Source organism: Schistocerca cancellata, chromosome 1 (assembly GCF_023864275.1).
Source record: "Schistocerca cancellata isolate TAMUIC-IGC-003103 chromosome 1, iqSchCanc2.1, whole genome shotgun sequence".
NCBI lineage: Eukaryota > Metazoa > Arthropoda > Insecta > Orthoptera > Acrididae > Schistocerca > Schistocerca cancellata.
The window spans coordinates 1,152,100,699-1,152,119,262 of NC_064626.1; the positions used below are offsets into that span (position 1 = coordinate 1,152,100,699).

The following is an 18,564-nucleotide window of genomic DNA, read 5'->3' on the forward strand; positions in this document are numbered from 1 at the left end:
GTGTATAGTTGCTCAGTGCTAATTTGTTCACTGAAGATGCTTCTAAGAAATCTGAAACCATCCAATGAGGGTGGTCTTGTCTTTTTATATATATAAAAAATTACCAGTTGACACAGTTCCAGTGTGTTTTATGAAAAGGACTATTTGAAATGTCTTTAGACTGGCCACAGGAGAGTGAAGTGTGCTGACTATTTGCATATCCAGAAAAAGAGTGATATATGCCTTTGTTCAGGGTGGGAATAAGTTTTCTCATTTGAAGACTATTTCAAAGTGAAGATACTTCCAGTGATGACTTTTTGTGTTCTAAATGTTTTGACATAATAATAATGATACTATCTGAACAAGGTGAAGCCTCCCATTGTGCAGATTTTGCATCAGTAGAGGAAGAAAGTGACAGAGGTGCATATTGTTGCCAGAGGGAAACAGTAGCAAAGCCTAAAGTACTAACAAATTTCATTTCCCACCGGTATCACGAAGAGCACTAAAAATTGTGGATATTTTATTTTATTTTTTATGTACGACAGAACACACGTTAACCAGTGAAATCAGTAAAGTAAGTCTTGATGAAAATTTGGTTCACCATATGATAGAGCATCTGCTTTTGTTTTCGTGGGGCGGCAGTAGGGAATTAATAGCCGCTGTCTAATGATGTGGTAGGGAGGATGTGACAGTTGTACAGACTGCATAACATTGTCAGTTGATACAGTGTTGTGACGGCAGTGACTGGCAGAAATGTATCTAGTTCGCAGTGCATTGCAAGATTAAATCACATTTTTTTATTTTAGTGAGCAGTAATCAATATAAAGATTTCAGTAACTAACATACAGTTCACGAGACAAGTGATTGGTATTGACAGTTCAGGTGGCAGTGTTGCGGAAAATGTCTTATGCCACTCTGCACTCAGTATATTGATACAGGTTCTCTGGCAGCGTAAACAAAAGTGTCGACAATATGCTGGTCGTATTTCTGTGTGTGAATTTATTTGCAGTGGCTGCTTGTAACATGTAATCTCGAAAAAGTGAAGAGAGTATATTTAGTGTCTATTATACCAAAAGATAATGAGGTTACTTGTCAAACATCACAATAGAAATGAAAATGTATTTTCGTAAATTGTTGAACATCTGTTGGAGATCGGTAGTTTTTATGAGGCACTCAGTGATGTAGTTGTTAGAGTAAAGGACAAGGACAGTGTTCTGCTCATGGGTGATTTTAACGCCAGAATTGGAAATCGAACAGAAGGGTATAAAAAGGTTATGGGTAAATTTGGAGAGGATATGGAGGCCAACAGGAACGGGAAACAACTCTTGGATTTCTGTGCCAGTATGGGCTTAGTAATCACAAACTCCTTTTTTAAACATAAGAACATTCACCGGTATATTTGGGAAGGCAGGGGAACCAGATCTGTCATTGACTATATAATAACAGTTCAGGAAGGCTGTGAGGGACACACGTGTATTCAGGGGATTCTTTGATGACACTGATCATTATTTAATCTGCAGTGAAATTGGGATTGTGAGGCCGAAAGTGCAGGAGGTCAGGTCCATATGTAGGAGGATAAGAGTGGAGAAACTTCAGGATAAGGAAATCAGGCACAAGTACATAACAGCAATCTCATAAATGTACCAGTTAGTTGAATGTAGTCAATTACAGTCATTGGAAAAGGAATGGACAAGGTACAGGGACACAGTACTAAAAGTGGCTAAAGAATGTCTTGGAACAGTAGTGTGTAAAAGTAGGATGAAGCAAACAGCTTGGTGGAATGATACAGTCAAGGCAGCCTGTAAAAGGAAAAAGAGGGTGTATCAAAAATGGTTACATACCAGAACCCAGGTAGACAGATAAAGTTACGTTGAAGAAAGAAACAAAGCCAAACAGATAATTGCAGCATCCAAGAAGAAATCGTGGGAAGACTTTGGAAACAGGTTGGAGACTTTGGGTCAAGCTGCTGGAAAACCATTCTGGAGTGTAATTAGCAGTCTTCGAAAGGGAGGTAAGAAGGAAATGACAAGTATTTTGGACAGGTCAGGAAAACTGCTGGTGAATCCCGTGGATGCCTCAGGCAGATGAAGGGAATATTTTGAAGAGTTGCTCAATGTAGGTGAAAATGCGATCAGTAAGGTTTCAGATTTCGAGGTAGAATGGGATAGGAATGATGATGGAAATAGGATCACATTTGAGGAAGTGGAAAAAATGGTCAGTAGATTGCAGTGCAATAAAGAGGCTGGGGTGGATGAAATTAAGTCGGAACTCATCAAATACAGTGGAATGTCAGGTCTTAAACGGCTACACAGGATAATTGAAATGGCCTGGGAGTCGGGACAGGTTCCATCAGACTGGACAAAAGCAGTAATCACACCGATCTTTAAAACATGGAAACAGAAAAGATTGTAACAACTACAGAGGTATCTCTTTAATCAGCGTTGTGGGTAAAATCTTCGCAGGTATTGTTGAAAGGAAAGTGCGAGTATTAGTTGAGGACCAGTTGGATGAAAATCAGTGTGGGTTTAGGCCTCTTAGAGGTTGTCAGGACCAGAGCTTTAGCTTACGGCAAATAATGGAGAAATGTTATGAGTGGAACAGGGAATTGTATCTATGCTTTATAGATATAGAAAAGGCATATGAACGGGTTCCTAGGAGGAAGTTATTGTCTGTTCTACAAGATTATGGAATAGGAGGCAAACTTTTGCAAGCAATTAAAGGTCTTTACATGGATAGTCAGGCAGCAGTTAGAGTTGACGGTAAATTGAGTTCATGGTTCAGAGTAGTTTCAGGGGTAAGACAAGGCCGCAACCTGTCTCCACTGTTGTTCATATTATTTATGGATCATATGTTGAAAACAATAGACTGGCTGGGTGAGATCAAGATACGTGAACACAAAATAAGCAGTCTTGCATATGCGGATGACAGTTGTGATGGCAGATTCGATTGAAAGTTTGCAAAGTAATATTTCAGAGCTTGATCAGAAATGTAAGGACTATGGTATGAAGATTAGCATCTCCAAAACGAAAGTAATGTCTGTGGGAAAGAAATATAAACGGATTGAGTGCCAAATAGGAGGAACAAAGTTGGAACAGGTGGACGGCATATTCTCACAGGATGGCAACATAGTAGCAAAGCTAATGCAGTGAGCGCTCAGCTACGATCTACTCTCTTCTGCAAGAAGGAAGTCAGTACCAAGACTAAGTTATCTGTGCACCGTTCAATCTTTCGACCAACTTGGTTGTATGGGAGCGAAAGCTGGATGGATTCAGGTTACCTTATCAACAAGGTTGAGGTTACGGATATGAAAGTAGCTAGGATGATTGCAGGTACTAGTAGATGGGAACAATGGCAGGAGGGTGTCCACAATGAGGAAATCAAAGAAAAACTGGGAATGAACTCTATAGATGTAGCAGTCAGGGCGAACAGGCTTAGGTGGTGGGGTCATGTTACACACATGGGAGAAGCAAGGTTACCCAAGAGACTCATGGATTCAGCAGTAGAGGGTAGGAGGAGTCGGGGCAGACCGAGGAGAAGGTACCTGGATTCGGTTAAGAATGATTTTAAAGTAATAGGTTTAACATCAGAAGAGGCACCAATGTTAGCACTGAATAGGGGATCATGGAGGAACTGTATAAGGGGGGCTATGCTCCAGACTGAACGCTGAAAGGCATAATCAGTCTTAAATGATGATGATGGTTGAACATCTGTAGTTTCTGTTCCCATTATTAAATATTGGAAATATTAATTAGTTCTAAGAGTGACAGAATAATTTATCAGTATAGTAACAGTTTTAATCTCAAGATAGTACTAGTAGTATGGTGATAGATGGCATGCTCTGTCTTCATGTTCTTGAGTATGTTGAAGTTGTACTAATGAGAAAATACCACTCTCGTTACTTTCAAAATAGTCTTCAGCACTGCTTAAACTATCATTCTCCCTCTCAGATGTATAATTCAATCTTTTATGCATTTATCCTCAATCCTTTTATTTTTGGCTCCCTCTGATACTCGCAGTACTCTTCACAATTTTTTTCCACATCTCGCTTGTCAGTTGTTTGACAGCTGGTGCATGATTATTTTCTACTTATGGATGGCGAATTTGTATATTGTTTGCAGCAACTTAATGTTTTATTAGTGTGCATACCTCTTCAATGGCATTGAAGTGACAGTACTATGGAGGAAGCTGAACAATTTCATGTCCATGCCTTTTAGCAGTCTCGTTAATCACACACGTCTGAAATTGTGGTTTCTTTTGTGCTACATTTTTGAGTAATTTCACCTACTTCAAATTCTTCCAAAATCCATTTTTCATCATTTCAGCCACTGGATAAGATTTCTTTTGTTGTCAAAAGTTGGTGTCCTATCATGAACAATGAAATGATAATGACCTTTATCCATGGTGATCACTGATAGACTTTACAGGTGCTGAAATCAATGTCTCGAGCCACTTTTAAAATAAACCCACTGTTCATCTCTTCATGGTAATCACCTGTCGTTTTTGAATGAAACATTAACAGGCAGTTTGGCACAAAACTGTCAGATGTACCCGCATAAAACAAGTTGTGCTCCTTTTCCAACAGGCACTCCATTGTCCCCTCAGTCATTCCTTTATTACAGCCTCAATGTAATGAATGGCTGGCATTAACCCAAGTTTCATCTGTCTACACTGTTTTTGAATCTCACACCCATGATCCTGTGCACTGCTGTGCAACTACATCATTTCCATGAATCTTTTGTGTCTGTTAAACACGGAATAATTGAAACCTTTGTCTTTCAGCACAGTACATAATGAAAATTTGTATCCTTTAGAGATAATCTTTCTGAAGTGTAGTGACATGAGTAATTTAGATAGAATGGGGCAGCTTTGTTCTGCTACTCTCACTGCATCTATACTGTACTATAATTTCCGTATTTTCACAAGTGTTCTTACTTGTTTGCAACATTGCTGCAGTCCTCTTACCAACCTGAGCAAGAGGAAATAAGTAATCACCTTCCCCCCCCTCCCCCTACCCCCTTCTTCTACCCACCCACCCCACAAATAGACCCTCACCAAACACAAATTTGGAGTCCTGGCTAGATAGCACACTTTTCTTCCTCCGTTTCACTTCACATGTTGGGCTCATTATTTGTTATGCTGCACGTTGTTTAAAAGGAAACATAAGCAAATAAACACTAAAACAACAAAACAGAATAAACTATGGACTGAACTATTAATACAAATGACGAAACTACTGTACCATTCGCATGTGAGAAGTAACTGATTCATTTCTGACATGAGTGCATCCAATTTCCAGAGTGGCAACAAGGCCCCTGCTACCTGCTTGAATGCAGTCCGTCATTGGCTGGCTGCCTGTGGTCACTAGGCAAACCAACAATGTTACTTGACTGTCAGTACCAAAGACTCATTTCCCAAGCTAGAAAATGTTAATATCTCAATTAAACTGGTCTCAAAAGTTAAAGTGCATCACCGTTACCCCCAACCCCACTTAGTATTTTCCGTAGTTTATGTACACGGTGTGATTCAGAAGTTTCCTTTTGATTCATTTCTGAGTAGGGGAGCGTGTGCAGACCGGTTCTGCTGGGTGGGGGAAGTATTGGGGGGTCTCGGGGAACAAACTGATGCTGCGGCAGTTGCTTCTGGAATACTGGAGAGTGCCCGGAACCCTGGAGAGAGCGTATCGCTTGCAGCGTGTGTGTCATTGACTTTGGTTGAAAAGTGGGAGAGGTGAAAATGGAGCAGTGTTATGCCACTGAACAAAAGCGCCACGGAGAATCTCGGTATGATTCAAGAGTACTTTGAGGAAGAAGTCCTGTGCAATGGTTTTCATGTGGCACAAATGTTTCAAAGATGGCTGTGGGAATGTTGAAGACGACCACCACTCTGGGAGGCCATCATCAAGCCAAACGGATCAAAATGTGGAGAGAGTGCAGGAACTTTTAAACAATGACCACCGTCGTGCCGATGAAATGGGACTCAGAGTACGGTGTGGAGGATTGTGACGGAGATTTTGATGATGCAAAAAGTGTGTGCCAAAAGTTTTGTCTGTGGATCAGAAGAAAAGGCACCTGACTGACTGTTTGCAAGGAAATGCTCCAACAGTTGAATGTTGATCTGAACCTTCTGGAGGAAGTGGCTACTGCTGATGAGACCTGGGTCTACTAGGAAGATCCTCAGTTTAAGCATCAGCTCAGAAAGGCACACTGCTTCCTCACCAAAGCCGAAGAAAGCTGACATGAGCAAGTTGTGTGTGAAGTGCATGCTGATTGTTTTTTACGGTAAAAGAGTGATTCACAAGGAGTTAGTTGCTCGTGGACACTCAAGTGACTTTTACGCTTGAGTGCTCCGCCGCATGAGTGATTGAGTTCGCCTTGTCCACGTGGCGATCAAGGGCGATTGAATTCTCCAGCACGACAATGTACCACCTCACACGTCACGCGCTGTTGCCAAAGTTTTGGTCAAGTTCAATGTGACAACACTGCCACAGCCGCCCTACAGCCCCGACTTGGCTCCAAGTGACTTTTTCCTCTTCCCCCGACTCAAGACATGCCTAAAAGGGAAGCGATTGGACTCCATCGACGCCATAGAGCAGGCTTCGACGAGAGCCCTTGATAGCATGACGCCTGAGGCCTTCCAGAAGGACTACAAACTGTGGAAGACTTGCTGGCAGCACTGTGTTGTTGCTGAAGTATCATATTTTGAAGAATTTTAGTCTGCTGTACTTAAATGTCCAGTAAATTTCTAGTTCTGAGTTCAGTTTTGAAAGTTTCGAATCACACCCTGTATGATGTGTGTGCATCAAAATATTTGATGTACATACTAAGACCTCAAGCTACGCTAAAAGTTAGTCTCACCCCAACCAAGATTTCAGATATGCATGGGTGGGTGCTATCTTGTCTGATAACTAAAAGGGATCAGATAAATCCAGTTGCAACTCAGTTGTCAACGGGTTGGTAATACTTTGTTAATATACAGTGGAGTAATGGAGCTTGCTGTAAAATACTGGAGTGCACTCTGTGATTGCATACTTCTAAGTGTCCACTTGCAGAATGATCGTTGCTACTCAGTGAGCATAGAATATGTAGGTGCATGCCTCACGACTTATTGGGCTGTTCCCTGGGCACTTTTATGCTGAGTGAACAAACATTATGGTGTTGGCACTGACCAGAGGTGCAGAGGGTCACATTTTAGTGTGGGGTGCACATTCAGGCAGTGTGTGTGGAAAGTGGGTATTCAGTGGAAACAAGTGAAACTCAACGTGCTAAAGTAAGAAATGTGGTGTTGGCAGTTAAACATGTTACCAGGTGAAATTGTAAAATTCTTTTGGCTCACAGACTAAAAGGTTGCTTATCATATCCTAACCTAACTTCCTATATGTACCCCCTGTATTGAAAATGACAAGAAAGCGAGAAATAATGCAACTCAAAACAAAACATGTGAGATGAATTGGTGTCACATTCTTGAGTATTGGCAGAAACAGGACAGTGACTGTCACATAGTGCATATTTTATCTATCAAGAGTATTGAGACCCTGTGAAAGATACATTTGAATAGGGATGCTTATTGGGGGCTCTTATTTAAAAACTAAGATTAATGGGGCACATGGGAATAGAGGGATTTTCATTTAGCAGTATTGTGATCTTCAATGTGTATTATTACTCTGAAAGTGCATAAAATAATGACTGTACCAATGTTGCACGGCTTCTCCATATTAACAGAATATTGTTTAGTAATGAGGTTACAAAACTCTATGAACTGATAGCTTTTCATTAAACAGAAGTCAAAGAGTTTAATAATAATGTCCGTATTTGTATAGAATAAAAAGGAATAGATTGAATGCACACCACACACAATAGTTCGTTACTGTATTTGGATGCAATATTTTTTTTTTTTTTTTTTTTAAAGAAATTCCTTAGAAAGAGAGCAGGTGATGTACATGACCTAATTCATTTTCAGTAACTCTTGAATGTTTATCACTAGTGGCTCCTGCTGAGTTCGTGATTAATTTTAAGTGACTTCTCTAACAGCTGTGAAATACAATTATGTCACATTGCTCTATATCCTTGTCAATTTTTATGTGTGGTTTTTTACCTAATTTTTGTTTGCAGTACCTGAAAATATTTAAATCACAAATTGGTTGTTGAGGAAAATCCATGTATCCATGTTTTTTTTTTTTTTTTTTTTTTAGTAAATCAGTTGAAATGTGCAACATACTGAATTTTATGCTGTATTTTCTTTTTGGACTTCTTTGTAAGATAAAAATAGGCAGATATTGTTTGGAGCTCACTTTCATGTACTGAAGCTAACATTTTGCATGCTGTTGAGCATAAAAATATTAAATTTAGATACATGTAATGTTGGTTATTCATAACTGATACATTCAGCTGTAGTAATATTTATTGTAGTATTTGACAGTTACTGTAATTCAGATTTATGGAAAATGGCTGATTTCTGTTTCAGGGCTGCTAAAGAGCAGAAAAAAGCTGTCAAAGCAGCAAAGAAACAGGCTGCACTTCCTAAGGTATGGTTTTTTTTCTTCATAAATATTGAATTCTGTGATTCAAATTTGTGTACCAAATATAGTAGTTTCATACACTCATCAATTGCAATGGGTCAGAAGGAAAGAATCAATGGTTTAATTAGTAAATTCATTCTCTCTCTCTCTCTCTCTCTCTCTCTCTCTCTCTCTCTCTCTCCACCCCCTCCCCGCCTCTCTCCCAACTAGGTAGTGTCAACAGCAACGAGAGCTTCATATTTATACATATAATTCCAAGCTAAAATACACATTTGAGTGACTGAATTCAATTTTATCTTTCAGGCGAAACCTGTGCCGAAGCAGAAGGCATCAAAAATAACACAGAAAAGTGCACCACGAGTGGGTGGTAAACGTTGAAACCTGTTATGTAATTTTTGAATGTATAAATTAATAAATGATAAAAACGTACAGTTGATGTGATTCATTTGAACCTTTCCTTAAATATTTTCTTTTGTAAATGTGTATGTGGCAAGGGGTATCAGTTTATACCTTAAATTTCGCCATTTTTTGTATTTTCAAATAATTCAGTAGCAAACTGCTGCACCCCCCCAGTTAGTTACCTACTGTTAACCTATTGTTAAACAAGGACATTAAAGGTAAATGAATGCATTTCTTACTAATACCTACATGGCCACATTTTTGGAGATTTATGTAATAAAATACTGAATCAGTTAAGTTTTTCCATGTACAATATGATTCATTTTGGGAATTTATTACCATTTTTCAAGTGTTGTGGGAGTTAGTAGTTTGATGTCTGCGAGTGTTTTCTGCTTCTGTTGCCATGCAGCTGTGGCAATTGCAAAATATTAATCTTGTAATTTTTAGATGCTAATGCTAGAAAATTGCATTTTTTGTTTTTCTACTTTAGGTATTGTCTCCTCCATTATACAGAAATCACTCATGCAAAATCATATCATACATAGATATTTCAGTAATATTTGCTTACAATAAAGTTAGAAATGACATTATGTAACATGAAGTTCCTGTATAATCTAGTTTTAATTGTACAACCAGTGTGTCGGAAAACAGTTTGCAGTACAAATTTTTGTTACTAGCAGAAGTTACGTAATACATCATAATCGATGTCAGAATTTATTTATAAATTATTGTTCATGTGGCACGCATGGTCATTTTAGATTCTTGTTTAAGGGCTTCATATAAATGGTTAAATACACAAAAAAATGTAATGTAAAACCCAAGTTATCTAGGTCTTCACCTGTCCACATATTGTGATATCAACAAATGCAGTTCATTGTCTCCAAGTAATAAACAAATGCTCTTCAACAGGGTACTGTGTAATTTCCAAAGCAACTTCCTAACAGTCACGGGACAGGGTTCTTTCGAACCTGTCATACAAACAAGCAACTACCCTTCCATTTCCTGTACAGGATCAGTTCAAAGCTGTCCAAGCTGCCAAATATCTTTCCATTTATGATGCAGATCATAGCCAAGAGGTGCATCTTGAGTTTACCAAGACAGTTTTCTGGATTTAAGCCTGATGGCAGATATATTCTGTAGTTAAATAACCAGAAATGAGTTACAGTAACTAGTATACTTTGGGAACTCTTGCAGCTGCTGTTTCCTGTAATTGAGTGTAATGCAATACCACTAATCTGCCATGTGAATCCTAACTCCTATCATCTTGGAATTTTCCTCAGAATCACTGGCTAATCTTCCAACTGGTGCTGCACCACAGCAAACGTTGTCACAACAATATTGTACTCATGGTTTTTCTTAAGATGCCAGAATGTCTGTTCTCTAACTCTTCCCCAGTCTGCATCGCTATAGCCCTTGAGTTTTATGTTTCTCCTTTCACAATGTCATGATTCATACTTCTACTGATAATGGAAATTCCTGGACGGAAAAATTCATGAAATACGGGAAAAGACACCCACGTATCTACAAGTACACGTGCATGGTGCTCACACGTAATAGAAAAGAGTTGACACTCATTTTGGAGCTCGTGTTCTCTTTGTAGTTAGAGTATACACACTCAAATGTAAACGCCCATGGTAGTAGCGAGACTGATTATTGAAATCTGTTGCTTGGTTGAATAGAAGTGGGGAGAGGATATGGGAGGCTGCATGAAGCAAGGATGGGGTTGCAGGATAGTGTGGGACAGGTATTTTCAGGGTGTGTACGATCCGGGAAAAACCCAGGAATTTTTTCGTCCGGGAGAAAATCGAGAATATTTTAGAATTCCGGGAATTTTTCATTGTTTTAGTTACCAGTTAAATTTTTGTAATTTTGACTTGTAAGAACAAATACTCTAATGAAGGATATTACTGTATCCTGCCTTTGCAGAATAATACTACTGCACAACAAAACATGAACGAAAGAAAATAAAACTTCGATGAGCGTGACGTGACAGCTGTTTACATTTGAGCAGTTGCGGGAGGGCTCTTAACGCGTGCGCAGTTGAGTTGCGTGTGAGTAGTACCTTCACTCGCTTCTGGCTACAGATGTGTGGCTTGGCGCCACTATCTAAATTTCTCCGGTTCAGAAATATCGTACATTCGGGTTAGTTGCACAGAGCAGTCTGGAGTTGTAGTGGGGAGGTGGGTAGTCTCAATGTGATCTGTGTTTACGTTTAGTGATTTTGCTGTTTCCTCTTCGTTTATTATCTCGCATTAAATGAAAACAAAGCGGATTTCTGTGGCCTGGAGCTACCAAATGAATTAAAATACATTCGCATAGTTAAGGAAGGCTAAAATTTGTTTTTAGTTTCAGGTTTTATTTCCACCTTTCTGACAGTCGAGCATTAATCGCCTTGCAGAACAATGAAGTCATTTTTGTCGTTTGCTAAAGAAATTTGGCTTTTATCAATCTTTTGCGCTGAGCAGTCAATTTATTTGAAACGAAGTGTTTAATTTCACACTATTGGCTAGTTTCAACTGTTCGCTGCATTTCAAATGCACGTTTTCCATCTTCTAGCTCGTATAGCATTATGCCATAATAAAGAACCAAACATGAGATAATACAGTACTGGTACTCAAGAAAATTTACATTCGAATCTGGACATATGATTGTGCACTTTAAGGTGAATTATGCGTTTTAGTATGGTTTATGAAATTCTGATGCTCTTGAAGTATCCTTGATGTCTTGTTTCTTTTATGACATAATGCAAGATCTTTTAATGTTTTACACGTACGAACATGCAGGCTTCCTGCGTCGTCATAGCTGTGCAGGCACAGTGACACCTGTTATCTGGTGCTCTCTGGCAACTGCTGAAACAAACCAGTTTCTAACAGGTCACGGGGGAAAATATGCGAATGGTGGTTTGAAAAGTGTTACTTTCAAAGTAAATTTCCTTTTACGCAAGATGAACTATGTTCTTAAATCAGAGAGCGTTTGACTCTCATTTAAAAATCAACTCTTTGAGGACGACCATCTAGAAGAATTTCGAGCCCAGAAGATCAGACATTTAGGTCGTTACTAAAAATTTTACTGGCACAATTGTGTGATGTCCGATTACCAGCGAAATCCATAGATTCAGACTACCAGAATGCTAATAAACGAGTAACAGGTAAGAAAGATTACGTATTATCTTCTCAGTGGTAGTTTTGTGTGTGTGTGTGTGTGTGTGTGTGTGTGTGTGTGTGTTAGAAAAAGTGTTCTCGGTGTATCCAAGAAAATGAAATTTTGACAGAAAATTTTTGGCCACATCGCTATACTAACCAGGGCCAGTTGTACAGTCTCTGGCTAACAGCCGCTTTAAGGTCTATTCTGGAAGTAGCGGAAAACGCGTTGTACAAACACAGGATAATCGCGGGATAACTAAACTGGTGATTCTGGAAGAGTTAGTGAAGTTAATCGGCGAATAAGCTTTGACATTGGCAGGAATAGATACAGAATTAGTGATGACAACATTGTTTGTTAGAACGATGAAGGAGAAGAAATGGGGACATCACACAAATTATGGAAGAATAAGACGATTCCAAATTTCTATAAAAATTTTGCACTACTACTTTTTGATCTCATGCTTGAGAAACTGGAGCGTATGAATGAAGTGTAAAACTATTTTCTAACGTAAAGATTTTTGCTTGGAGTAGGCCTAATAGGCATTTGATATTGGCACTTTGTGAATTATAATCTGCCGTGTTATAAAAATGACCGTTTCTGCCAAAATAGTCTCGTTTATTTGGCGTGTGTTACAATTTCTGCAGTATTATAAAGGCCTATTTTGTTTTATCTTGCAGATAGTGACAAAATATGGGTAATCAGGTCGAGAAACCACACCGGTCTTGGACCTATTTGAAGTTACAGGTTTTTCCGTGTTAGACAACGACATTTCGATTTTTCATGTAGCAAAACGTTTGACGAACTTTGATGAGGTAACAGATTCTTTCGCAGAAAGGAAAGCACACCATGTAAAGCTGTAGCAAGATTAGAGAGAAAAAAATTCTAGGAGCTAAGGATTGAAGAAATGCGTACTGTCTTGCTTGTCTCTTCTCTTTACTGGCTTTATGTATCCTGCACTTAATTTTATGTCACACAAAGCAGAAAGTTGTAAGCTGACAGGGAATAAAGAATGCAAATTTTTCGAAGAGTTTTTTTGAAAGAAAGAGAGGCAGGATGTCAAACCAGCCAATTGGAAGCAGGAGAGGCACCATAGGACATTTTAATTTCCGCTGTCCTGAATATAGTTTGATGGCATCCAGTACAAAATATACACGTTTCAATTCCACAGACTGAAATACAGTGACGTGCGATAGAAGAATGCTGTGTGAAGAGGTATGGTGCTGCACTTTGGTACAATTAAGATCAGATAACATGTCTTACAATTCCTCGGACACGTATGTTTTATGTATCAGTCTTCAGAAAGATGTGCGCTACAAAAGGAACAGATTTTTGAAAATTTGATTTTTTTTATTTTTGACGTCCTATCTCAAATGCTAGAGGGAAGCCACTATCTACTACTGCCCAGGTTCAGGAATATCGTAGATACGGGTCTGATGTGCAGAGCAGTCTGAGTTATAATAGGGAAGCGGGTACTCTCCATGTGACCCGTGTTTACATTTAGTGATTTTGCTGTTTCCTCTTTGTCTACTGCACTCGCGTGAAATGGAAACAAAATTGATTTCTTTGGCCGGGAGCTATCATGTGAATTAAAATACATTCATATAATTACGGAAGGCTAAAATACGTTATTAGTTTCAGATTTTATTTCCACCTTTCTGACAGTCAAGCATTAATTGCCATGCAGAAGAATGAAGTTATTTTTATCGGTATGCTGAAGAAATTTATTAATCTTTTCCGCTGAGGCAGTCAATATATTTGAAACAAAGGGCTTAATTTCAAACTGTTGGCTTGTTTCAACTGTTCGGTGCATTTCAAGTTTACGTTTTCATCTTCTAGCACGTATGGCATTATGCCATAACAAAGAACCAGACCTGAGACAGCAAAGTACTGGTACCCAAGGAAATTTACATCCCGAAATCACGTTGAAAAGCTTAATATCAGGTTGATGCCTACTTCACTGGTAATCTGGGACTCATTTAAAAATCAGCTCTTTGATGACGAGCCACTTAGAAGAATTTATAGCCCAGATCACACTTTTATGTCGTTATTAAAAAAATTTACTAGCACGTTTGTGTGGTAATCTTAAAATGTAATACGTGCATAAAAGATCAACATTATATGTGAAAGCTTAGCTTCTCTTGCAGCGTATTGGCCTTAGAGACCAATATTATATGTGAAAGCTTTGTTTTTCTTGTAGCAACATTATATATATTAATTTAAACCATTAACTTTTCCTGTTCGTGTGTTCGCATTGCTTAACAGTGATGTTGCTATTGGCTGACTACACCACGTGTCCGAAGCTCTGAATATCCGTTGTCATCGGCTGGTGAGATCACGTGACATGAGCTATGACTGGCTTACGGATACACATCACAATCTCGATTTCAATGCTTCGGAAAGTAACATGCGGTGTTTGGTGGAATTCGAATTTATACTTTCGTAATACGAAAATATGCAGCGTACATGTTACTGCACATCAAACATATTTCCAGAAGGTGTTTCGTTTCCTAAAGCACCGGGAAATTCTACTCCCATGTGTAAAGCCGTAACCATTCAAAGGATTGATAAGTTATACAGTTCGGAGAGAAAATATACTGTCAATTAACAGGGAAAAACTATGTTTCCACCCGGGAGAAAGTGTATTTTTAACTGAGAAATCCGGGAATTTTTTTTCCTTTTCCACGTATACACCCTGTTATATAAATAAGGAACAGGAGTGGCCCCAACACTGATCCCTGGGGCACCCCCCATTCGACTGTAACTCCCCCCCCCCCCCCTCTCCCCTCAGACCCCACATCACAGCCATTCTCAGCACTGCGAGTAATGACTTTTGCTGTCTGTTGTTAAAGTAAAAGGTGAAGCAATTGTGAGCTACTCCCGTATTCCATGATGGTCCAACTTCTGCAGCAATATTTTGTGGTCAACACAATCAAACGCCTTAGTCAAATCAAAAAATATGCCAAGCGTTTGAAACCTTTTGTTTAACCCATCCAGTACCTCACAGAGAAAAAAGAATATAGCATTTTCACTTGTTAAATGACTTCTAAAGCCAAACTGTACATTTGATAGAAAATTATGTGATATAAAATGATCAATTATCCTTATATACACAGCCTTTTCAAAAACTTTAGGAAACACATGGCATAGAAATAGGTCTAAAATTGTCTGCACTATTCCTTTCTCCCTTTTTATAAAGCAGGTTTACTGCTGGAAAGGAAACTGACTATTCCTAAAGGAAAAATTACAAATGTTGCTAACAAGGGAACCTCCCCATCGCACCCCCGTCAGATTTAGTTATAAGTTGGCACAGTGGATAGGCCTTGAAAAACTGAACCCAGACCAATCGCGAAAACAGGAAGAAGTTGTGTGGAACTATGAAAGAAATAAGCAAAATGTACAAACTGAGTAGTCCATGCACAAGATAAGCAACATCAAGGATACTGTGAGCTCAGGAGCGCCGTAATCCCGTGGTTAGCGTGAGCAGCTGCGGAATGAGAGGTCCTTGGTTCAAGTCTTCCCTCGAGTGAAAAGTTTAATTTTTTATTTTCATCACTTTTTTGGGAGTGATTATCACATCCACAAGGAAACCTAAATCGGGCAATGTAGAAGAATCTTTTTACCCATTCGCCAAGTGTACAAGTTATGTGGGTCGACAACATATTCCTGTCATGCGACGCACATGCCGTCACCAGTGTCGTATAGAATATATCAGACGTGTTTTCCTGTGGAGGATTCGGTTGACCTCTGACCTTGCGAACAAATGTTTTCAGTTCCCATTGGAGAGGCACGTCCTTTCGTCTACTAATCGCACGGTTTTGCGGTGCGGTCGCAAAACACAGACACTAAACTTATTACAATGAGCAGAGACGTCAATGAACGAACAGATAGATCACAACTTTGCGAAAATAAAGTAAACTTTTTACTCGAGGGAAGACTTGAACCAAGGACCCCTCATTCCGCAGCTGCTCACGCTAACCACGGAACCACAGCGCTCCTGAGCTCACACTATCCTTGATGTTGCCTATCTTGCACACTTATTTTTTTCATAGTTCCACACAACTTCTTCCTGTTTTCTCGATTGATCTGTGTCCAGTTTTTCAAGGCCTATCCACTGTGCCAACTTATAACTAAATCTGAGGGGGTTGCGATGGGGAGGTTCCCTTGTAAGTACAGGGCTAACATGTGCTGCACAGTACTTTAATATTCTGCCAGGCACTCCATCATATCCACAAGCGTCCTTAGTTTTCAGTGATTTAATTATTGAGTCAATCTCCCCCTTGTCAGTATCACAGAAGAGTATTTCAAACATCAGTCTCAGAAAGGCATTTTACAAGAGAGTTATATGATTCCCTGTAGAAACTAAATTTTCATTTAATTCACCAGCAATGCTCAGAAAAGATTGTTAAATGCTGTACGTATATCTGATTTATCAGTAACAGAAATATTTTCACAACAAACTGCCTTTATATCATCAACCTTATACTGCTGACCAGAGTACTTCCTTCACAACTGACCTTATGATTTGAATTTTATCCTGTGAATTAGCTATTCTATTTGCATACCACATACTCTGCCTTTCTAATAACATTTTAAGCACCTTACAATACTGTTTGCAATGGGCTACTGTAGCTTGATTGTGACTACTTTTAACATTTTGATATATTTCCCACTTTGTTCTACATGATATCCTTATCCCACTAGTCAGCCACCTGGGCTGCCTTTTACTCATAGTACCTTGTTTAGAACATTCCGATTGAAAGCCACTCTCAAAGAGCATGAGAAATATGTTAAGGAAAGCATTATATTTGTCATCTATGTTATCGGCACTACAAACATCCTGCCGCTCTTGTTCCTTGACGAGGTTTAAAAAACACTATTGCTGTTGAATTAACTTTCCTACATTGTTTGTAATTATATGTGACATTTGTTTGAGTGCAAAAGCCTTTTTTGTTGAAATTTGTGCATCATGATCTGACAGGCCATTCACCCTTTTACTATCTGAATGTCTATCTAGTAATGAAGAATGAATAAAAAAAAATTGTCTATGGCTGTGCTACTGGTCCCCTGCACCCTAGCTGGAAAAACTCCATCTGCATCAGATCATATGAATTTAGGACAGCTACCAAAATCCTTTTTCTTGCACATCATATACGAAAGTAATATTGAAGTCACCATGTATAACTAATTTCTGGTACTTCCTATAAAGTGAATCAAGAACCCTCTCTAGCTTGAGCAGAAGTGCTCTTTAAGTCAGAGTTAGGGGACCTATAAATAACAAAAATTAGAAGTTTTAGTTTCATTAAATTCATCTGCTCCTGCACAACATTCAAATATCTGTTCAGTGCAGTGCCATGATAAGTCTTTGAACTCAAATGGAATATTGTTTTTTTATGTACATGGCCACCCCGCAAGGAACTCAACAGCCAGCTAATCTGTATCCTGGTAAAGGAAGCCTCTGAATTGTCAAATTATTTAAGTGATCCTCTGATATACCAATAATTCCAGAGTCAACATCTATAAGCAGTTCACTAACTTTATCTCTAATAACTACTATATTTTGATGAAATATGCTAATTCCTTCTCAACTTGGAAACATGATGTCCTCTGAAGGTGCTTCCTTAGAGGGACTTCTTTAAGCAGGTACACCTAACAGCTGACTTAGTCTAAAAAAGGTGCATCTCTAGTGAAACCCGATCTACTGATAGACTAAACTGGCACTAGTAAAATGTGACCCATGCCCTCTGCCATCAGTGCCCTCCCCAGCTCCATGTTAACACTCCTAACAGCTGCATCAAGATGAGGCCGATCATGACTGTAACAGTTGCACAGAATGCACATTAGTGCTACCAGTTGAGTTGCTACCTTTACCAGGTCACCACCTCCATCCCCCATCTCTCCCCCTCCCCCCTCTCTGTGCTGCAAATTGTATTTGTCCCAATCAGAATGCTCTCTGTCTCAAAATATGTTACACCAAATATTTTCAAAATTTTATTTGTATGATGATTGGTCTACGCATAGCTTTTACCTCTACCAAGTCATGTATTACATTTGGTTTTTAGTTGTCTCTTAAAACTGTTCATCTGTTCTGCATCTTTAGGTAGAATGAAGAAATTGTCCACTTCTATAATGATTACTGCAGCATCTGTTCTATTTCTATAATCTGTTGGGATCTTTATCAAGATTTTGTACTGACATCTGTCCCAACAACAGCTATTCTGTTTAAGTGTGTAAATACTTTCCAGATCTCCACATCTTCTCTTTTTCTGGACAAGTTTTTCTATCTGCTTCTAGCTAGAACACACATATTTCATCAAATGATTTCCAATTTAAGGAAGCTGTCTTCACATCCGTTTGGTAAATTAGTAAATCTTCTTTTATTACTAGGGCTGAAATGTGTCTTGAGTAATTCATATTTTACCACTGGAAAAACTTTCTCTTCAGTGTTATGCACAGGGTGACTCTAGCATGTGTCACATGGGTGGACCAGATTACAAAATGGATGGACCTAACCTTGGGTTCACATGGAT

At 38.9% G+C, this 18,564-nt stretch overlaps 1 protein-coding gene across 2 annotated transcripts in view; it reads left to right on the forward strand.

Moving 5' to 3' along the window:
• LOC126093133 (60S ribosomal protein L24) overlaps window positions 1-8,923 on the forward strand; it is a 104,720-nt gene extending 95,797 nt beyond the window's left edge. For both annotated transcript variants that reach the window (XM_049908701.1, XM_049908700.1), the window contains exons 5-6: window positions 8,440-8,500; window positions 8,798-8,923. In XM_049908701.1, the coding sequence (XP_049764658.1) occupies window positions 8,440-8,500; window positions 8,798-8,872 (136 nt within the window). In that variant the 3' untranslated portion in view covers window positions 8,873-8,923. The remainder of the gene's footprint in view (window positions 1-8,439; window positions 8,501-8,797) is intronic.
• Window positions 8,924-18,564: the final 9,641 nt, after the last annotated feature.